Source organism: Furipterus horrens, unplaced genomic scaffold (genome assembly GCF_987537825.1).
Source record: "Furipterus horrens unplaced genomic scaffold, mFurHor1.1.pri manual_scaffold_13, whole genome shotgun sequence".
NCBI classification, from domain to species: domain Eukaryota; kingdom Metazoa; phylum Chordata; class Mammalia; order Chiroptera; family Furipteridae; genus Furipterus; species Furipterus horrens.
In genome coordinates, this window is record NW_028327183.1 from 46,687,378 (window position 1) to 46,707,112 (window position 19,735).

At 54.9% G+C, this 19,735-nt stretch overlaps 2 protein-coding genes across 3 annotated transcripts in view; one reads left to right on the top strand and one right to left on the bottom strand.

Annotated features, from left to right (window-relative positions):
- OPA3 (outer mitochondrial membrane lipid metabolism regulator OPA3) overlaps positions 1-5,049 on the top strand; it is a 58,944-nt gene extending 53,895 nt beyond the window's left edge. The window contains exon 2 of the mRNA XM_090260913.1: positions 3,691-5,049. Within this exon, the coding sequence (XP_090117039.1) occupies positions 3,691-4,049 (359 nt within the window). The 3' untranslated portion in view covers positions 4,050-5,049. The remainder of the gene's footprint in view (positions 1-3,690) is intronic.
- A 472-nt stretch (positions 5,050-5,521) lies between these two features.
- On the bottom strand, positions 5,522-18,281 carry VASP (vasodilator stimulated phosphoprotein). 2 transcript variants are annotated; one of them, XM_090260911.1, is made up of 13 exons: positions 17,950-18,281; positions 11,332-11,503; positions 11,082-11,247; positions 9,922-10,021; positions 9,392-9,429; positions 9,028-9,269; positions 8,776-8,876; positions 7,761-7,812; positions 7,564-7,597; positions 7,301-7,346; positions 7,061-7,151; positions 6,464-6,521; positions 5,522-6,347 (listed from the first exon to the last, which is right to left on the bottom strand). In XM_090260911.1, exons 1-13 carry the CDS (start codon positions 17,952-17,954, stop codon positions 6,310-6,312), a joined length of 1,143 nt encoding a protein of 380 aa, XP_090117037.1. In that variant the 5' UTR covers positions 17,955-18,281; the 3' UTR covers positions 5,522-6,309. The 2 variants fall into 2 exon arrangements, with proteins under 2 accessions (XP_090117037.1, XP_090117036.1); XM_090260910.1 differs by having other exon boundaries at positions 7,564-7,600.
- Positions 18,282-19,735: the final 1,454 nt, after the last annotated feature.

Consider the following 19,735-nt stretch of genomic DNA (forward strand, 5'->3'; position numbering starts at 1 on the left):
CCCCACTGGTTTGCACAGACAGAGGCAATGAGGCTTTATTTTCCCCGGCGCTGGAACTGTGAGCTGTGCGGTCTGGTCTGGTCTGGTGTCCCTGCTTGTTACAGAACCCCTGGGCTGCTCCAATTGAAAACAAACCCACGGGCTCTTTAGTTAGGGGTCTGATTGCCCGCCGCCAGAATTACAACTCTTAATACTTTATTTGAGTGAAAAGAAAAATTGTTGTTACATATATCCTTGCCTCCCCCCTACCAAACCTAGCCAATTTTAGGAAGGTCAGAAACACCGTTTCCCTACTTCCCAAACACAGTTAAGCTTTACCAGCGGCTGCCAATAATTCAATCTGATTGGGGAGGTCCTTTCTGTGCTGTGGTGCCCTTCAGCTCTCAATACAAAGCCACCAGGATTCTCAGCCTCCTTACAAACTGTCTTCTTTCTGTAAACCGCGTGGATCTCCTCTCCTTCTCCAGAGCACCCCTGCGAACACCCACCAGCGAGGGAGACAGCCCCAGAGCGCGCTGTCCCCCCTAAAGTGTTCGCAGCTGCTTATCTATCCCTGATTGCGTCCTCTGACGCAGTGGGTGTTGCCAACAGTTCTGACCATTCACAGAACCCCACGTAGGCTCTCTGTGCTTTCCATACCGTCCCCTGGTTCAAGACTCCTCACATCCACCTGAGGCCTTGGAAGCATCCAAGCAATTTTGCATAATGAAAGACACTAGCCACCAGCCTCAGGCTTGTGGAGGCATTCTGAAAGCTGCTTCCTTCTCCCCATCCCCCAGCCGCAAACTCCGGGGATTTTTGGACTCCCCTGTTTCTGTAACATCCTGACTTTTTAAAACATGTGACTGCGCTTTCTGAAGACCTGCCACTGTCGCCGCTGCTGTCACCACCACATCGTGTCCTCTCTGCCCAGGCTCCGCCCCTCCTACCTGTCTGGGTGAGTTTTCTTCTTTTTATCTCTGTTTGTTGAACTTCCATAGCTTGATTTTTCTGGAACTTCTGGTTGTATCCAGTTTGAGGTAGTTGTATTCCTTCTTAGGTATGGAGGGAGATGCAGTGTGTCTGTCTAGGCCTCCATCTTGGCTGAAAGTCCGAAGTCTTTTCCTTCGTTCTTGCCTCACAGTCTCAGGAACTGTATCACCTTTTCTTGGCTCAACCCCACATTCCTTCCATCCCCCACCCCTGAGCCCCCACTCACTGCACTGACCTGGTCCTTGGGCTCTTGCCAGGTCTGGAACTAATGTCCGTCATGTTGGGAGTTTGCTCAGAAAAGTAGAAGACAGAGGACTCCGCAGCCAGGTCAGCGTTCAAGCCTGTCCTTCCCTCCCCATGCTGCGTGGCCTCAGGCAGTGAACTCCTCCCTGCCCTGAGCCACACTTTCCCATCACTAAAAGGGCCTCTCCTGCTTCACGGGGGTGTCGCTTCGCTGTTCGCTCCCCTCCCCCCTCTCAGCCCCAGCAGGTGTCTCCTTTCTGCTCCCTCCTAGAGGCATTCCCTTTCCCCCAACACCCACATTCAGCACAAGGGGAGGGCACAGGGGACGCTCACAGGGGTTATCGGCCCAGGACCCGGGGGGTGGGAGGTGGGTCAGAATGACCCGCTGAGGCTGGCATTTCAGCTGAGCCTGAGCACCCACTCACACACCCCCCCCAACCCATGCTCACCTTTGGAGGGAAGGTGACGTCCGTGCGCCAGTGGGAACAGGAGGAAAAGAATTGTCCAGGAGAGAGCTGTGAGGGTTAGAGTCCCAGCCGGAGGAGCTGGGAGGCGGGACTCCCCATTGCCACCAGTCCTGGGCCCTACCCTGAACATACTGTGGAGGCCACAACAGCTGGGTAAGGCACTTTAACATCCTATGTCATGCTAATGAGGTGACTGATGAGGTGACTCAGATTAAGGGCTGGGCATCAGAAAGATCTGACAGAAGTTCAGAAGAGTGTGACCAGATTCTGATTTTTACTTTCTGGACATTGGAGTCAATAGCCTCACCAATGATTTCATCACCTTGTCTACTGGAGAAACGGAGACACGCCTGGCAGGCAGGCGCCCTGAGGTGGCAGAGGGGAAAAGGGATGTGCCCTCTTGTGAATGTTGTACATTAATAGTTTGGAGAAATTTATTGACATCAAGTATTTTAAATGAGGGGGCTGAAAAAAGCAAAGGAGGAGGTGAAAAAATAGGGAAAGGGAGCAGAAGATGATGAAAAATAAGTGCCCATTTTAATATGAGCCATTTAGATGCAAACCCACGGCAGTTCAGAAGGCTACACGTGACCTTCTTCATTCAGTAGTTAACTGAGAACAGAACAGACGGACTACAACGTACAGCCTACACTCTACTTACATCCTACAATCTACACTGGCTATTAGCCTTAGATGGGAAATGAAAAAACTAATGAATAAAAAGCAAGTTTATTAATGGCTTATGGGGGCTAGTGGTCATGATTTTCTGTTTAAAGCAGGTTTTTTTATCACAGGAATACTCCATGAAGCCACCATCACAGTCAAGACAGTGTTCCCTTTTGTTTTTTTACAGTCCACTTCTACTGCCCCCAGGTAACCCACTGTCCTGCTTTCTGTCACCTGTCACTGGTTTGATTCCCAGTCAGGGTACATGCCTGAGTTGTGGGCCAGGTCCCCAGCTGGAGACGCATGAGAGGCAACCACAACATTGTTTCTCCCTCTCTTTCCCCCTCCCTTCCCCTCTCTCTAAAAATAAATAAAATATTAAAAAAGAAAGAAAGAAGAGGTATAAACTGGTAATTTGGCATCGTAGGATTAACATGGAAGAAATAAGTGCAGAAAAGATCATAGGGTTTTTGCAGAGCAGGACCAAAGCTGAAGGTGGTGAGATGGACCCCCTTTTTCATTACTCCCCCTTTCTGTGTAGTCTAACTAATCTCCCCATGTACATGTGTTATTCTTCTAACTAAAAGGAAGAAAAGGTAAGTAGATCAGCTTGGCCGCTGCAGAGGATGACTGGGAGGGGGAAATATAAAATGCTTTCCCAGGAATTCATCTCTTAATAAGCACGAAGACGTTCAGTGTTTTCTCCAGCAGCTCATGTATCAACGGGTGAATATTATTCCTGGGGTTTGGCAGGTGTCAGCATCAGCTCTATGTATATGTTACATTTATCAACAGTGACAATGCTGATAACCCTCATTCCTCTGAGTGAGTGATTAGGCAAAGAAGTTGTGGTTAGAGAGGCCGCTCAGGCCCTGGGCTCCTTCCAAGACCACACAGTGAACACACTTCAGCTCCACCTTCTGGGGAGGCGGGAAGGAGCTTGTCTGGCCCTGAAATGGTGGGGAGGCGGGGGGAGGACAAGAGGGAGCAAAATTTACCCCAGCTCTGGATTGTCACCACCCCAGAGGCGGCGCCCCGACTCAAAGCCTCCGCTCCTGGGCAGCATTTCTCATTTTCAGCCGTCCGCCAGAATCTTCTGGACCGCTTTCAAAGGACGCGCTCCCGGCCACCCCAGCCCAAATAACTAACGCAGCGTTCTGCACGCGAGGCCTGGCGCACGGGAGCCTTCTTCGCAAGCGAGCCTTCTTTCTGGTGCTCACTCCCCAACGACCGAGCTTCTGGCTGCCTTTCCCCACGTTCCCAACAGGACGTCAAGGAGCCGGGGGCGGGGCCGGCAGGGGCTCCTCAGCGAAGGATCCCTGACCCGCCTCTTTCCCCGCAGTGTACCACTGGGCGGAGATACAGGCCAAGATGCGCATCATGGGCTTCAACGCGGAAGCCGTCAAGCCGCTGAACGAGGAGGCGGCTGCAGAGCTGGGCGCCGAGCTGCTGGGCGAGGCCACCATCCTCGTAGTGGCCTGCAGCTGCCTGCTGCTGGAGTACTGGCGCCAAAGGACGCAGCAGCGTCGCAAGGAGAAGCAGCAGCATGTCGCATGGAATACGATACGGAACGAGGTGGACCACCTGGCGCTGGTGCTGGAGGAGCTGCAGACGCAGGTGCAAGAGATGCGCGCCCTGCTCTGCATCCCGGACGGGGATGCGCCGTGCTCGCCCCAGGCAGAGCCCACTCCCGAGGAATAGGAGGCCACAGGGCCCTGGTCTGGGATGTGGCTCCTCCGACATGGCCTTGTGTCCACCCTGTCCCTTCCTGAACCGGTCCAACTAATACCACCGGGTCCCTTAAGGGGCAGAACGCATCCTAGACTCGGACTGATCCAACCAGGCTCTTGGTCACTTCTCAACTAGATGGGCCAGCAGAACACACAGACCAGCTACCTCATTCTGTCACTCACACCTGCTTTCCCATTACACGGTGCCACTCATTGTCCCCTCTGTGACATTGTGATGAAAATGCAGGAACTTCCATCTACCTCACCTTTGACAGGGGGGTGGGGGGGCGCGAAAAACATGATGAATTATGGAAAGTTTTAGCTCCAATGAGTCCCCCTGTGATTTAGTCCACTATTGGTACCTCTACCCTCCAACAGAAACACCAGCTCCACACCCCACTGGAAAGGCTGTGCAGGGTCCTCCCAGGCAGTTCCACCAGATGGTCCCTTCCTCCACTTCCCTGATCTGTTCCAGCAGGACATGGCCCTTTGGGCTGGAAGAATTGGTGCTGCCTAGGGCTGAACAATTGTTTCAATCAAAGCCCCGTTTACCAGTAGTTCTGGACCTACGGCTTTCCTTACCCGTCATCCTCCCCTGATGGCCTTTCACAGGGACCCACCTGTTGCCCTACTACATGGATAACTGTCATAGCGCCCATCTTCCATCCAAATCTGCTCTTCAGAGTACTCAGGGACTCCCCTTCTTGCCTTTGGACTGGCCCCCAGGTCCCCCTCAGCCTCCTTTATGCAAAGCTTCCTTCATGGGACCACTGCCCTTCCCACCCCTGCGTCCATGGCCCCAAGTTCCCCACCCCCATCCAAAGGGAATATTCCACCAGGCAGTGTTAGCTAGGTAACATACCGCCTGCCAACCCACTGAACCCCACTGAAAGGGGTATGTATGAGCTCTGTGACTTCTGAATTTTTAAGACTGTAAATGTTTTATAATTAAAGGACAGCTCTGGGGTAAAGGAGTCATCTTAATGTGTCTGAGAACCATGGTGTACGTCTGTAAAATGGGTACAAGGGTCATTAAAATTAGGAGAGAAGCTGGGAGGGTTCTGATGGGAAGGGGGCAGTCATCCTATGAATTCTTTCCCAGGTGGGAAAGCGAAGGTCCAAGGGAAGCAAAGGGACTTACCCCAGGCCACACAGTCCACGAGGGACAGCCCTTGGCTTTGTCTAAGATGGGGAATTGGCCAGCACTGGAGTGTGGGGGCAGGGAGAGTGAGGAAGCTGCCTTGGTAAGGGGCATGGAGAAGGAGGGAGGGGGGTCTGCTGAGAAGTCCAAGGAGGGCAGAGCCCACCCTGACTGAAGGAGCCTGAGGGAACTGGGACAGGTGCAGGGTGGAAGAAGGAAGAGGAGGGGCAGGTGGATTGCTGGGGAGGGGGCAAGGCACACCCCCATCATCATCAGAGCAGCCCTTCAAATCACTCCAGAGATTTTAGCATTTATAAAAACCGGCAGATTTATTCTGCGGGGGCCCATTTTCAAGAAGCTAAAGGTGAAGGTGAGAGAGGGGAGCTTTCTTCCCCCTTTTCTCCCTCATCTTATTTTCCCTAAGTGGTTGAAAATGGCCTGGACACCAAAACCTACCGAAATAAAAAACCAAAAAACTGAGGTTCCAAAAAGTTACAGCGTCTTAATTCCTCATAGAAAAGGGGAAGGAGCCAAAGGGAAGGGATGTTCCAGGGGTCAGGGGAGGTGCCCCCAGTCTGGTGGGGCACCCCCCCTCCCTTAAATAGCTGCCCTAAATGGAATAAGCCTTGGGCTATGGCATTTAAAAACTCCCCACACCCCATTTTATCAAAACCAAAGAGAAAAAAATTTCCCTCCCCCGAAAAACCTAAATATATATATATTTTTTTTCCTTAAAAAAACAAAAATTCAAAGGCATTAAGCGTTAAAGTGAAATCTAGAACAAGGGAATGTGAAATTCCCTCCTTCCTTCCCCCTTACTGTGGGGTTAATTGGTACATCCCCCGGAAAGGAACCCGCCCCAAGGGGATGGCAGAGGGGAAGGACCAAAGGGAGCAAAAGGTGGGGACCTCCCCAGCCAATCAGCAGCCAGTGTGGGCGTGGGCATAACAGAAGCCACACCCCCTTGGGAGTAGGGAATTCGCAATCCTGTGTATTCTTCAGCCAATTCCAAGTCAAGTCGAGGCAGGGAAAGCAGGGTGACAGGCGGGGTGTGCAGATAGGAGAAACACGATCTTCTGGGGCCCTGTGGTCAGGGGGACCCCCTCTTCCTCAGCTCCTGGACAAAGGCTGGAAGGAAACAAGGCGCAGAGGTCAGGGGCAGGGCCTCTTCCCCCTTCCCTTCCAAAACAGGGTTCTTTCCAAGGGACAGGATGCCTCCAAAATAAACATTTAAAGAACCTCACCTTCAATGATTTCCTCTTTCACCTTCTGCAATTCCTTCCTCACCTCTTCCAGAAGCTCCTGAAAATAATGGGGTGCAACCCATCAGGTAGGGTGCCTGGACTTGCAGATAGATGCTAGTCTCTCCTTTCTTAGTGACTGAAGGGCTACACACACACGCACCATGACATCACTGACAAGGCCACAGAGGGACTGGAGAATTCTAGAGAATTCTGGATCCTTGGAAGCCAGAAGAAAAGTACTGGAGAACATCCAGTACCAGGGCTGGCAAATTACACTCCTGTCTCCTGCCAGCTTCAGTTGGTGATGGATGTCTGGGGCCAGTGTGGCGAAAAGAACTCTGAATACTCATCAGAAATGCGTGCAGTGATTGATTAGTAAGGTCTGTCAAGGGCACTGGGAAGGGGTGTGTGGATGACATCGATACGTCATCCCTGACCCGTTCAAATCTCTTCGTTTCTCAGACTAGGAAACTGAGTGTTTCTGAGGCCTTTTCTAGAATCACCAGGCAGGTCAGTGGCTGAGTTTAGACCCAGATCTCCTCTCTTCCTGTAGCTCCTCTCTAGCCCCCAAGCCTCACCCCTAGCCCCCTCCGCTACCTGTTTCACCCTCTCCAGGTCTGACTCATCACTGGAGCTGGGTGTAGAGGGATGGGCCTCGGAAGTGGTCACTGAAGACGACGACTTCATCCTGGGACAGACGGTGTGGTTTGGGACAGAAATGAGGTTAGAGGGGGCTTGCCTCCCCTGCCTCCCGTTCCAGGAACATAATGTTCCTCCCTACAAATTCCGCAAATCCAACTACTTTGGGTAGGTGGGGCCCCAGTATTGATGGCCCACCTTGGCAAGGTTGTGCTGTTTTTCTCCCAGGGTCTCCGCACAGGCTCTGGGGGACAGGCAACAAGTCAGAAAGATAAGGGACAAAGAATGCCCCACCTCAATCTTTCTCCCATAGCCTCATCAGCTCCCGTTCAAAGAACCATCTCAGGAGACTCCAACCCCCAGCATTCTTTGCACAGACCCTCTCAAGAGTATGCTTTATGTGTGAGGACAAGGCATCCCGGGCCTTGTAGTGCCCGCGGCTAGACTAGGCTCTCACTCACCGCTGTGGACTGGGACCCTGGCCTCTGGCTCCTCCTGCTGGTGGGAAATAAAAGTGTCATGAGCCAGTCCCTGCCACACCTGTTCATTTTCCTCTCCCAGGTTCAGCCCAGCCCATCCCGGTCACACCACTTCCCCTATATCCCTGCCCAAATGGTACAGCCTAAGGTGTATATGGCAGGAAGAGCCCCTAACTCACATTGGCAGCTTCATCCTTGGGGGGTTTCTCTCCAACTAGCGTGGCTTTCCTTCTGCAGGAGGGAAAGGCAAAAACAGATGGCTACAGCCCCTCCCTCCGCCGCTCAACAATCCCCGTTCCCAGAGTTCTAAGAAGTTAGATTCTAGGGCACAGAGTTATGGAATGTGGGAAGGCGAAGAAAGATGTAGTTTTATAAGTTAAAGAGAGTATAAACCCTGGCTGGGTAGCTCAGTTGGTTAGAGCACTGTCTGGAAATGCCAAAGTTGACAAGAATCAGCCAATGACTGCATGAATAAGTGGAACAGCAAGTCCATCTCTCTCTCTCTCTCTCTCTCTCTCTCAAATCAATAAGTAAAAAAAAAAGAGAAAAGAAGTTAAAGAGAGTGCTATTCTCAAAGGGAGGTGGTGGTTTTACGCTTCTCACATTTGGGAATCACAAAATTCTAAGGACACAAGGCTCTATATTAGATGCTGGGATTCTAGAAACCTGAGTTTCCAGATTCCGAGGCAGAAGTTTATTTTATGTAATATTTTCCTCACCCAGGAATATGTTTATGGATTTTAGACAGAGGAAGCAAGGGAGGGAGGGAGAGAGAGATAAAGAGAAAGATTGATGTGAGAGAGAAACATCTATCGGTTGCCTCCTGTACACGCTCCAACTGGGGACTGAACCCGCAACCTAGGTGTGTGCCCTGACCAAGAATCAAACCCCCGACCAACCCAGCCACCTGGCCCGGGCTGAGGCAGGAATTTCCAAGGTCCTAGAATTTAGAACATGCTTGATGCTATCAGCTGGCTGCAAACCTGAGCCATGTCAGGAGAATGCAATCGCCAGCATTATTATATCCCAAGCTTGACTATCAAAGGGGGAACTTTCATCCAAAGAAAAAGAAAAGGGGAATTTGAGTCCTCCCCCCACTGGGCTGCCCTGGCCCAGGTAGTAACTGCTGGCCTGAGGAGTTTGTTCAGGGTTTTCCAGGGGCACACGGGGCTCCAGGCCCAAGCTTAGGCTCACCTCCGGGCCAGCATGGCGTTCATCTCTTCCATGAGCCCCCCACCTGTGCTTCGACTGCTCTCAGGTTTGGGGGCTGAGGGTCCCCCTGAGGCCTCCTCCTGCTGCAGAAATTACAAAGAGGAAGAGGCTTTATTGGGCAGGCCTCCTGGCCTCCTGCCCCTCCTATGATGCTCTCAGGCAATTGTGGCCTCATTTCCCATTATTCCATCAGAGCCCCGTCTCTCCACACCCTGCCATGCCTGGCCCCCTCACCTTGCTGACTTTCCTGAGTTTGGCTCCGGCAATGGCTGCGGCCAGGCCGGGGGCCCCAGTCCCTCCACCACTGGGGCCTGATGAGGTGGGGAGAGGGGGTGGAGGGGGGGGGCCTCCCCCTGCTCCATGCCCTGCAGCTGAGGCCCCTGATGGGGGCAGGCCAGGGGGTGGGGGAGGACCTGGAGGAGGAGGAGGTCCTGGAGGTGGAGGCGGTCCCCCAGCTGGGGCAGCAGGTGGGCCTCCTGAAACAAGCACAGAAAAGGGGGCTGCTGAGAGAGAAGCCTCATTCTTTGTTATCCAGCTGGCCCATCCCCTCCTCTGGGGAGGGCCCCTGACTCTCACCCAAAACAATGTGAACAATCACCTGCATTGGAGACCCGGCGCTCCACGTGCTCCGGCTGCCTGGAGAGGGATGATGGAGCTCCATCACTCAGGGCCCTGAGGATGGCCAGCAAGCCCTGGCCTCTCTCTGAGGTCTCCAATCAGACCTCTCCTAATCCCAACCCGGCTTCCTTCCCCAGAGGCCCAGGAAAGGCAGGGTGGCGGATGGGGTGCAGGGACTGGGTGAGACCAAGATGCAAGCATTCTAGTCCTCAGACTGTCAAAAACATTTGAATTACCAAATGCCCAACATCCTTTAAACAACCAAATTCTGGACTCTCAGAATCTGGGGGCACGGGGGTGGGTGGTGGGGACAGGATTTTAAGGATCAGAAGATTCTGCAACTCTGGGAGTCAGGAGTTTCTCAAACCCCAGGAGGCAGAAGTTTCTGAAAGCTGGTCATGCCTAGTCCCCTGGGAGTTGAAACAGTTTGGAAACTGGAGGTTGGAGAGTTCTCAATTCTAGGAGTCTGGCAGTGAGTGGCAAGGCTACCGGCACAGGGACTGGCCCCACCTTTTCTGATGCTCCACCTCCTCTGGGGAGGGACCATTCTGGACAGCCCAGGTGGCAGGTGGCTGGGAAGGCTGCGGTGGCGGCGCTGGAGGCCCACCTCCTGGAAAGTGAGAGTGAACAGGGCGATGAATCAGCCCTGGAAGCCTGCCCACCTCCCGGCACTTTCCCGCAGCTCTCCCAGGCTCTCAGGCATCCAGTCCAGAGGTGCTCACTTCCTTCTTCCTCCGACCCTTGACACTGCGGGCTGGGGTGTGCCCCCCACCCCTTGGGCAAACTTCTGGAATATGGGTCAGCGCCAGCTCCCCTGAACTGCGCTGATATGGCGTGGGCGCTGTGGTGCTGGCCAGATGACAGGCGGGACAGCGAAGGCCCAAAGGGGGCGGTCACTTGCCGCACGTCCTGCAGACGTGAATTCAGGCTGATGTCAATGTCTGTGCAGAACCACTGGCCCGCCGCTCAGAGCCCCAGTCTGAGAACCCTGGAAAGGCTGAGCGCCTGCTCCTCACCCACCCCAGGCTGCTGGCTCCCATGGACCCAAACCTTCCCCCCCACATCCTCCTCTGTGTCCCCAGGCAAGCAAGCCCTTCCCACAGGCACTGAAGTGGCTTCAGGAAGCAAACCCCTCTGCTGCTTGGTCATTTGAAGTTCCCAGCAGGGACCCCAGACCCTGACGCACACACCCGGCCCCACCAGGGAGCGTGTCAGCAATGCAGAGCTCAGGCCCCCCCTCAGCCCAACCGAGCCGGAATCTGCATTTTACCCAGACGTCCAGACAATTTGTGGGCACCTTCAAGTTAAGAACTACCACCTGGAACATTTTTAAATATCGATGTCTGAAAACGAATTGATGTCGCCATGAGCCAGTGCAATGCTAACCTGGCAAAGGGCACCGAGGGAGCCACAGCTGCATTTTGGTCTGGGAGGCAGTCAGTCACACAGGAGTGTACCGTGTAAAATTCACGGGCGTACTGCACCCTCAGGAATTGGCTGTACAAGGGGCACACAGGAGACCCCACAAAGTCCTCAGAATAACTGTCCACGGGAGCAGTGAATTAGCCCCATTTTCAGACGAGGACAAGGAGGGGGGGCCCTGAGTGGTAAAGTGGCACCGCCAGGCCACAGGGCAGGCGCGGCGGTCCCCTCCGGCCACCGTGTCTAACCTTCCAACGCCTCTAGGGCACTGGCCATGCCGGAAGCAAACTGGGCGGCGTCCTCCTTGCTGCCAAAGTTGAGGCCCCAGACCTGGCGGGCGTCGCGCCACTGGTGGAAGTTGGGGGTGGCCTGGTTATACTTGAGACCCCGGATGATGGAACAGTTGATGACGACCTGGCAGCAAGGGAAACGTGGGTGAGGTGGGGGGTGCGGGCGTGGGGGTGCAGCCCTCTGAGGGGTAGGCAGAGGGGGCGTCACCTGCTGGTCTGGCTGCATTTTCCGGCCGACCACGCGGAAGGAATTGGCTGTGGGGTTGTGGTAGATCTGGACGCGGCTGAAGGCCTGGGGGCCCGAGCCGGCCGGCAGCCACCGCTTGTTACTGTCATCATAAAGCATCACAGTGGCCCGGCTTGAGCAGACAACCGACTCGCTGCCAGGAAGTGGGGAGACAGGGAGAGAGAGGCCGGTTAGTCAAGGGGAGGACGGCACCCTCCCCCCCGGGGCTGGTCCCCTGAGACAGTCAAGGAGACGGTGTGAGAGGGCGAGAGAAACGCACAGGCAGGGGAGACAGGCAGGCCGGACAGACAGACATGCGCTGCGGATGTGAGACAGAGGAGCAAAGAGAGGGACCGGCAGCCGGGGAGAAAGACGGGGAGAGGAAGTCAGACAGACAGGCAGACTGGAAGGGACAAACAGATTGATGTGCAGAGAGAGGTGAGAGGAGAGGCAGGCTGACAAAGGGGAGCCAGGCAGGCAGGGGAAGGTGAGGGAGAACAGATGGAAAGACGGGGGGTGGTGAGCGGGGCAGATGGAGAGACAGAGAGATGGACAGAGTCAGAGAGATGTGGGGAAGTGCGGACGCAGAGTGGAGGAAGGGCCCAGAGAAGGAGGGCAGAGGGGACAGGGCAGGGACTCTGGGCGGCACTGGGATCCAGCCCCTGCCTGGGGCTCCTGGAGCCTCAGGTTCCCTACCTCTGCTAGGGCACTCAGACCCGTGCCCCCCCCAGCCCCCCCTCCCCCTCAGGTCAGAGGAGGAAGCTGAGGCCCAGGGAGGGGAAAGGTGAGGCCTGCAGCAAGTTGGGGACCAGTCCTACCCTCTAGCCTCTCCTATTCCTGTCTGCCAGGGCCGTAAGCACTCCCTGCTCCGACAGGCCCACGTCTTGGGCAGTGACCCAGACAGCTCCAGGCCCGCCCTCAAGTGTAGGAAACAGTCCAGTCCGCAGACAGGGACAACCCAGGGCCAAGTCTGGAGTGCCCAGGAGGAGCACCTTCCCTGGTCTGGCAGTCAGAGGACTTCTGGAGCAAGTGACATCTGACTCAGCCTTGGAAGGAGGGGTCAAGAGACTGGTTCAGAGTGCAGGATCTGTTATCCACAAATCTAGGTTCAAATCCCCGCTAAGCCACTTATTCCATGTGACTCAAGCAAGCGACCCTCCTACTTGAGAACTGCAAACTGGGGAAATGACAGTCCCCCCTCCCAGGACAGTGGGAGTAGATGAGTCTGGGCACATACCATGTACTGAGCACTTAGTAACTGTCACCATCCCTTTCCCAGGCACACCGAACATCCAGGATCCCTCTGGACCCCCCCAGCAGTCCTTTGGGGGAAGTTCAGTCTCCCTTCCCCCAGTGAAGAAACTCAGCTCCCAGACAGGAAGTGACTTTCTCAAGGTCACACACAGACCAGGGGGAAGCACTAGTCCGCACACTACCCCCACCCTCACTGAACATTTTCCTGAAAAGAGGAAGTTGGTGGTCAGAGGTTTCCGGGGACAGAAACTATACCCCCCGCAATGGTTCTGTCTCTACCAGGGTGGGGGCTGGGACGTGATGCTGAGGCTGTGAAAGACAGGAAAGGGAAAGCCCCTCTGCAGACGCAGCTCTGGGTTCCTAGGCCTGGACACCCCAAATTTGCATAATTGTAGCACCTCCTCGCCAGGCACTTCCGCTAATCAGGTACCCTCAGCCCTCACTTCATTCTCCCTGCAGTCCTTCGAGATGGGCACTATTTCACCCTCAGTTTGCAAGTGAGGACTGCAAATGGAGGCCCAGAGAGGTTGAGTGACTTGCTCTCTGTCACAGAGCTGCTAATAAGTAGCAGAATGAGGATCTGAACCCAGGCCAGCTGGTTCCCAAGTCCATTGTCGTAACCACCAGGGACTGGCACCAGGGACTCCGTGGGCCCTACCCAAACACCAGGTGCTGCTCCCAGGCAAGCAAGGCCTCAGGGGCCATTTCTGGCTCCCACTACCGCTGGCAGGGCAGGGCTAAGGCCTCGCCCACACCTGCCACCGCGCCCAGGGCAGACTCTGGCCAGGCGCCTGCCTGGGTTGTCTTTGCTACCTCACCCCGGCTGCACTTTGCTCTCCCGAGCTGCCCTGCCCTGCTGAGGCTCTGGCCTGGCCCGAGGGGCCTGCTGAATGACCCCAGGCTGGCCCTGCCCCCTCTTCTGGCTGCAGTGTTCCCATTAGAGCAGAAAGATCCTGTTAAAGTACCAGTCAGATCGAGTCCCTCCTCTTCTCGGAAGCTCCCCTGGCTCCAGCAGAAAAAAAGCCAAGATGTCTCTGTGGCTTTCGTGATCTGTATGATTTCTGATCTCATCCTTTCCCTTCCCTTCCCCCAGCTCGCTGTTCCAGCCTCCAAACTGCTCCTTCTCCAGGCCAGGCCCATTCCTGCCTCCAACCTAAGCACTTGTTCTTCCTCAGCCTGCATCCTCACCCCCATCCGGGTCTCCTCCGCTTGGCAGTCACCTCTCCCTCTGACCACTAGAAGAGTTCCTAGCCCTCTCAGCGCACTTCCCACGCGTTGGAGAGTTGATCCCTACCTGACAGACCCCTGTCTCCCCCATCAAAAATGCCAGGACCATGAGGAAAGGGACTTGTGTCCTCACTGTTCACTGCTGTGTCCCCAGAACCTAGGATGATGCCCAGCACATAGTAGGTGCTCAACCATTGTTAAATTAGGGATCTATAAAAAACGAAAAGTTAGCAATGGCAGCTGACAGTTACCAATTAGCCTGTGTCCCAGACACTGTTCCTGGTACCGAGCTCCAATTTCCACAAAGAACGTTGCAATGACCTCACGAGAGGGACTCTGATCCTTACACTTTTTAGATGAGGCACCCTGGGCACAGAGAGGTGAAGACACCTGCCCCAGGTCACACAGCAAGTAGGCAGAGGGGCTCACATTTGGAACCAAGTCCACCCCAGTTCTTAACCTCATTTAAAGGTGAGGAAACAGCTAAGATAAAACTCGAAAAAGTCAAGGTCTAAATTTGTGTGTATCAGAGGTTTTTAAAAAAAGGTGGTGAGGATATAAATACATCCGCACACAGCGGTGATATATGCACAGGCTGCTTCTCAGGAGACTAACTGTGACCGACTCCGAGGACAGGCCCTGGGGACCTGAGGAGGGGGTCCATGACATTGTTTACTGTTTAGAACTGCTTGATCGCTTCTTTTCTTGTTTTTCCACCACGGGCTGGTATTACCTATAAAAGACCCATTCATTACTTAAGTTCAAAACACAAAACTATAAACCAAGCAAAACCTGCAACAGAAAATCCCACAGCCAGGAAGCTAGGAGTGAGGGGTACTCGATTCCAGGGTCTCTTAAGAGTCTCACAGGAGAGAGCATTAATTCCCAGTCATCCCAGGACCCACCCTTCCGCACAAGTCCCCACATTCTGGGAAACGCTAGCATGTGGTGGGTGACAGAGGGTTCAAGAACCCCTTGCTGTGTGACTTCACTTTTCTGAGCCTCTGTTCCAGACCAGAAAATCATTACTGGCTTGTTGTAAGGGTTCAAAGAGATAAGAAAAGCCCTAAAGCTCAGGATCAGGAATTTGGCATAAGCTCCATACAAGGAAGCTGAGAATCAAAACAAGGGGAGAGAGCTTCTCATCAGCGGAGGCAATCAAGCATAGTCATTCTGGTTTACTCAAACCTTCTAGGTTAGAGGCTTGCTCTTCCCTTCACCCCTCACTGCTACCCCAAGACTTACCCTATAGCTTCCTTAAACCACAAAACTTGTGATCCACACCCCCCCCCCCCAAAACACACACAACCTTTTCAAACTACAAATCTTTGAAACAACCCTGCAAAGGGAGCCAGATCGAGTGTCTGTGAGACTTGTGCAGGCTCACTCTGGTCCCTACTCCCTGGCCACTCTCAGTTTCCCATAAGCGAACAAGGTAAAGGTTCCGCCTGGGTTTCTTTTGTCGGGCCTCCATTATCTTAATTGTTCATACAGTGAAACATATTACCTATATATTCTTAAGAAAATCATGAAAGGTTTCATTTTCCTTTTTCTTTAATAGCATAATACTCTGGAGACAGCCCTAAGTTCATATTCAGGCATGTCCACTTCCAAACTCATAGGCACATGGCTTCGTTCACCCAAGCCTCAGTTTTCCCGTCTGTAAACTGGGGGGTGAGGTCGGGGTGGGCGCTCAGTCATAATAGTATCAATCTCTTAGGCTTACTGTGAGGATTAAATTGAATCAGGGACCTCATACAATGTCTGCACAAAGTAGATGCTTGATCTAATGGCCTTACTGTTTTTTAAATAAAATCAGTAATTACTATTACTAGAAGAGGAAAGAAATGGACCCAAATTCTCCTTTAGAGTCCCTTCTGCCCTGAGAGTCTCAGACCTCTGCCCAGCTGCCCTTCTTTCCCGGAACTCCAGCTCAGTGTCCTAGACACAGCACTCAACAAATATTTGTCAAACGAGGAGAAAAAGAACTATTATCTTGTAATTTTCCATCTTAACATCCTCTCTTCCAACTGCCCCCAGGACTGTTCCCGTGAGAGCAGCCAGAAATTAGAGGATCCCAGTCCCCTCCCCTCCACTCCCTCAACATTGCCCAGGAATTTCAGAGGGATCTCGCGCCAGGCCTTCCTCTCTCTGCGCCTCAGTTTCCCCAGCTGGATACAAGGGGTATGGGTCTACTTGAATCCTAGCTGTCTTTGGAGAAGAGGCACAGCTCAGAAAGTCGAGTGTGGTCAATGACAGGGAAGACCCCTTAGGAAGTGGAAGTAACCCTTTCTGCCCACCCCGCAGAAGGTCGGGAGGTTTGGCCCCGATCGTTAGTAGGGGGCCTGTGTGAGGGCCGGGGCCTCAGAACTGGGCTTGGGGGTGGGAGGCCGGCCCAGACACAGCTCCTGCCCTTTTACGGTCTCAGTGAGAGAGGCAGCAACTAACTCGGACATCCGCCACCCGCCTTCTACGGTGCCTGGGACCGGAAATGGGGGGCGGGGGGGGGGAGGCAAGGGCAAGGGTAAGGGACGTGGCTGGGGCCAGTGCGAGAGGAGACTCCCCGGGAAAGAGGGTGAATGAAGCAAGAGAACCTGGCTCGAGAAAAGTGCCCTCTCTCCAGAGCAGACCTGGAAGGGATATTGCTGTAATGGGGGAAAGAGTAGCCAGGAAGTCTTGAGGGTGTCTGTGGGTGCTCCCTTGTTCCAAACTTTGCAACCATCCCTTTCGCATCAAAAGGAACAAATGCGCGGGGTGATTATAAAATGGAATGCCACCCTGATGTCAGAGGGCAGGGGCATAGAGAACGTGGAGGAAGTGCAAGGATGTGGGCACCACGGGGTTAATCCCCAGCTGTCCCCAGGGGCCTCCCCCTCAAGCCGGGGTCTTTGGGACAGGAAGTCCCTGAGAGAGTGGAGGAAGGGAGATAGTATTGTCAGGCTCAGGCCACTAGAGAGAGATTATGGGGGGGTCATGGGGAGGCGAGAATGGGGGGATCCAGTCCGGTCCTCGAGCCCGTAACTGGCCCCGCCCTCAGGTAAGGCCAGGAGTTTTGAGGGAGGCCGGGGTAATACAAAATCCCTGGGTCCCTTGCCCCCTGCCCAGAAGGAAATCTCTGGCTAGGTAGCTGGAACAATCTGGGAAGCTTGGGTCCCAAGGGGAAAGGGCTGTGACCTTGAAGCGTTCCAGCGCGCCCCCTCTCCAACCCCATGGTCCCAACGGCTGGAGGACAGGGTGGCTGCGGGAGGGGGAGGCGTCGTGGTGGGGAAGGCAGCCGGCCCACAGCGCTCCTGGCCCGCCTCTGCCCTCTGCCCCCCCCCCCACACCAGCTGTCTCGACAGGTGAGTCAGGAAGACAAAGGCCCCCCCATCTCCCCAGCTGCCGCGCCCCCTCCCTCCCTGGGCCGCGCAGGTGGGGGAGAGGGGCCGCCCTTCTGGCCCGCGGCCGGGAGCCGCCCTCGGCAGCGAGCGCTCGCTCGGTCCTAGGCACGGCCTGTTTTAAACAGATGGTGGGCACGGAGCGGCGGGGGATGGGAGTCCTCGCCAGACCCTTGAGGCTGCGTCAGGGTCCGTCTGCACCAACCTCCCCATGGATGAGAGCTCCTCCCAATTTAGGGGCTTGAGTATCCCCGGAGTTAAGGAGCGAGGTCCCACACGGAAAGACTTTCCAGAGTCACGTAACGGGGAACCCCGCAAACCAACGTCTACGTCTCAATCTCTCTTCCAGGTGTCAGGGACCCTCAAACCGGCCCCCACTACCGCTCTCGGAGCCCAAGTTGAGATTTGGGGGGAGTCTGAGCCCTGCCTCAACCCTGGCCTCCCTGAGAGGACGATCTGCCAACTTGGAGGTTCTCTGAAAAAGTCTTTTAAAAATTCGGGAATCCTCGGATCGCCCCCAAATCTGAGGGCTCCCAGGAGAACCTCACCGGCACCACCCCGACTTTGGGAATCATAGGGAAGTGGTCGACATTTGGAGCTCATCCAAGAGGGTTCGATCTCATATTCGAGGCTCCCAGTGCCCTGTCCCCAAATGCCAGCCCGAAGCGAGCTGGGGGGAGGGGACAAAGGCGGGGCGGGGAGCTGTGCCGGGCGGGGAAGGGTCTGGACATTGGAGGCTCACCTCATGGCTGCTCTGCGGGCGGGCGGCGCACCCACGGGATGGGTGCTCCCGGGGCGCCCCTGGCTCGAGGTTCAGGGGTTCGGGGTTGGCTCCAGGTTCTGCTCAGTCTCCCCCAGGGTCCCGCCCCATAGAGTCCGGCTTCCTGGGGAAAACGTGGACGGGGCCGAAGCGGGTACTCGGACGCCTCTTGCCTCTGGGGGTGTGATCGGGGTCCCTGCGGCAGGAAGGGGGTGCGGCGTCCCCTCCCCGGCGCGCCCCCTCGGCCGGCGGCGGCTACAATGTTACTCTTACTACTGTACTTCTCTTCGCTACATTTCGTTCCAAAATTCCACTCCCCGCACCCACAATTCTCTGCGCCTTAAAGGGGCCGCGAACAAGTCAAGGCGGTGGGGGGGTCGGTAGAGGGCGCTTAAAAGGGTAACCCGGAACACTAGACCCGCTATATTTCTCTTCCCCAACGTTATTGCTTGGGTATGCATGCTAGGGGTCACCCTCACATTAGGGAGGAAGCTTGGTGGAAGGGAAAGGATTCTTTCTTGATACCTAGTTCTGCCCCATGATGGGAAACCTTAGGTGTATCTCAACGCGGGCACAATTTGTTCTCCCCTCCCCCATCGACTTCTCCATTTCTTTACATTCTGCTCAATTTGGGGAGGGGGCGAGGACGACCTTCTGATTAAGCATGGATTCGCTCAAATTTTCTCTTTAAATCCTCCTCTTCTGACCCTCCAATATTTCTCGGCCAACTTATGAGGGGTTACTAAGGGTGAACCCTTTCCCCTGCGCGGGAGGGAGATGAGGAGGAAGGGCCCCACCCCTCTCACTGCCCCCCGCCTGGGCCGGGAAGGTAAGGAGGAAGTGGGCTGAGGGGGCGCGGCCGGCCGCTGACTCACAGCCGCAGGGGGTGGGGGTGCGGCGCTGGACCTGGGTGGGGATGAGACTCCGGGTTCCAGCGTGGATAAAGCCGCTGGCTCCCTCCCCGAGTACGCCCCGCCGTTACTCAGTTTCGCCTGCAGAGAAAGGCAGGATCATACCGCAACAGGAGAGCACGGGAGCGGGAAGACCCTCCCTAGTACCCGTTCCCGCGAGCCCCTTCCCCCACGCGCGGGCTGCAGGCTTAAGCCCGACACTCTCCGAAGCTTCCGCGGCTGGCCCCGGCCCCGCCCCTGTGACGTCTCGCACATGGTCCCGCCTCTCCGGTACAGCGCCACCTGGCCTGGGTAAGGTGCCCTAGCCAGGGACAGAACCTGGGAAATCATCAGTTTGAAGGTTACAAATGGGTAAACTGAGGCCTGGAGGCAGGGACTAAATCCAGGCTATAAGCCCTCCAGTGGTGCTTGGTACAAGATGTGAGTGTAAAATAATTCTCAGGGTCCAGTTGACTAGGTGAGGAAGTCAGCCTTCCCAGCCTTTGTCCACGACAAATCTGCTTGGATGCTGTCCTGACTTCATCTCATACATCTACGACATGTTCTGACATTAATTCTTCTCTGCGGAATTGAGTAATCCTCACCCCTTCTCTACCTCACCCTGGGAGACCTTGAACCGGGATCCACCTGGGTTATAATTGTTTCTCTGTGTGTCTCCTCAGGCTGTGATTTCTTTAGGATCGGGGTAGACTTGATCTATTTCTGTGACTCACTAACCCAGCCAGGCCCAGAACAGCAGTTCAACACACATTTATTCAACTGAATGAGAACCCAAGTCTGTGTGATCATGGGCAAGCACTTTCTCCTCTCTGGGTCTCAGCTTTACCATATGTGAAATGGGAGCGATGGTGCTTCTG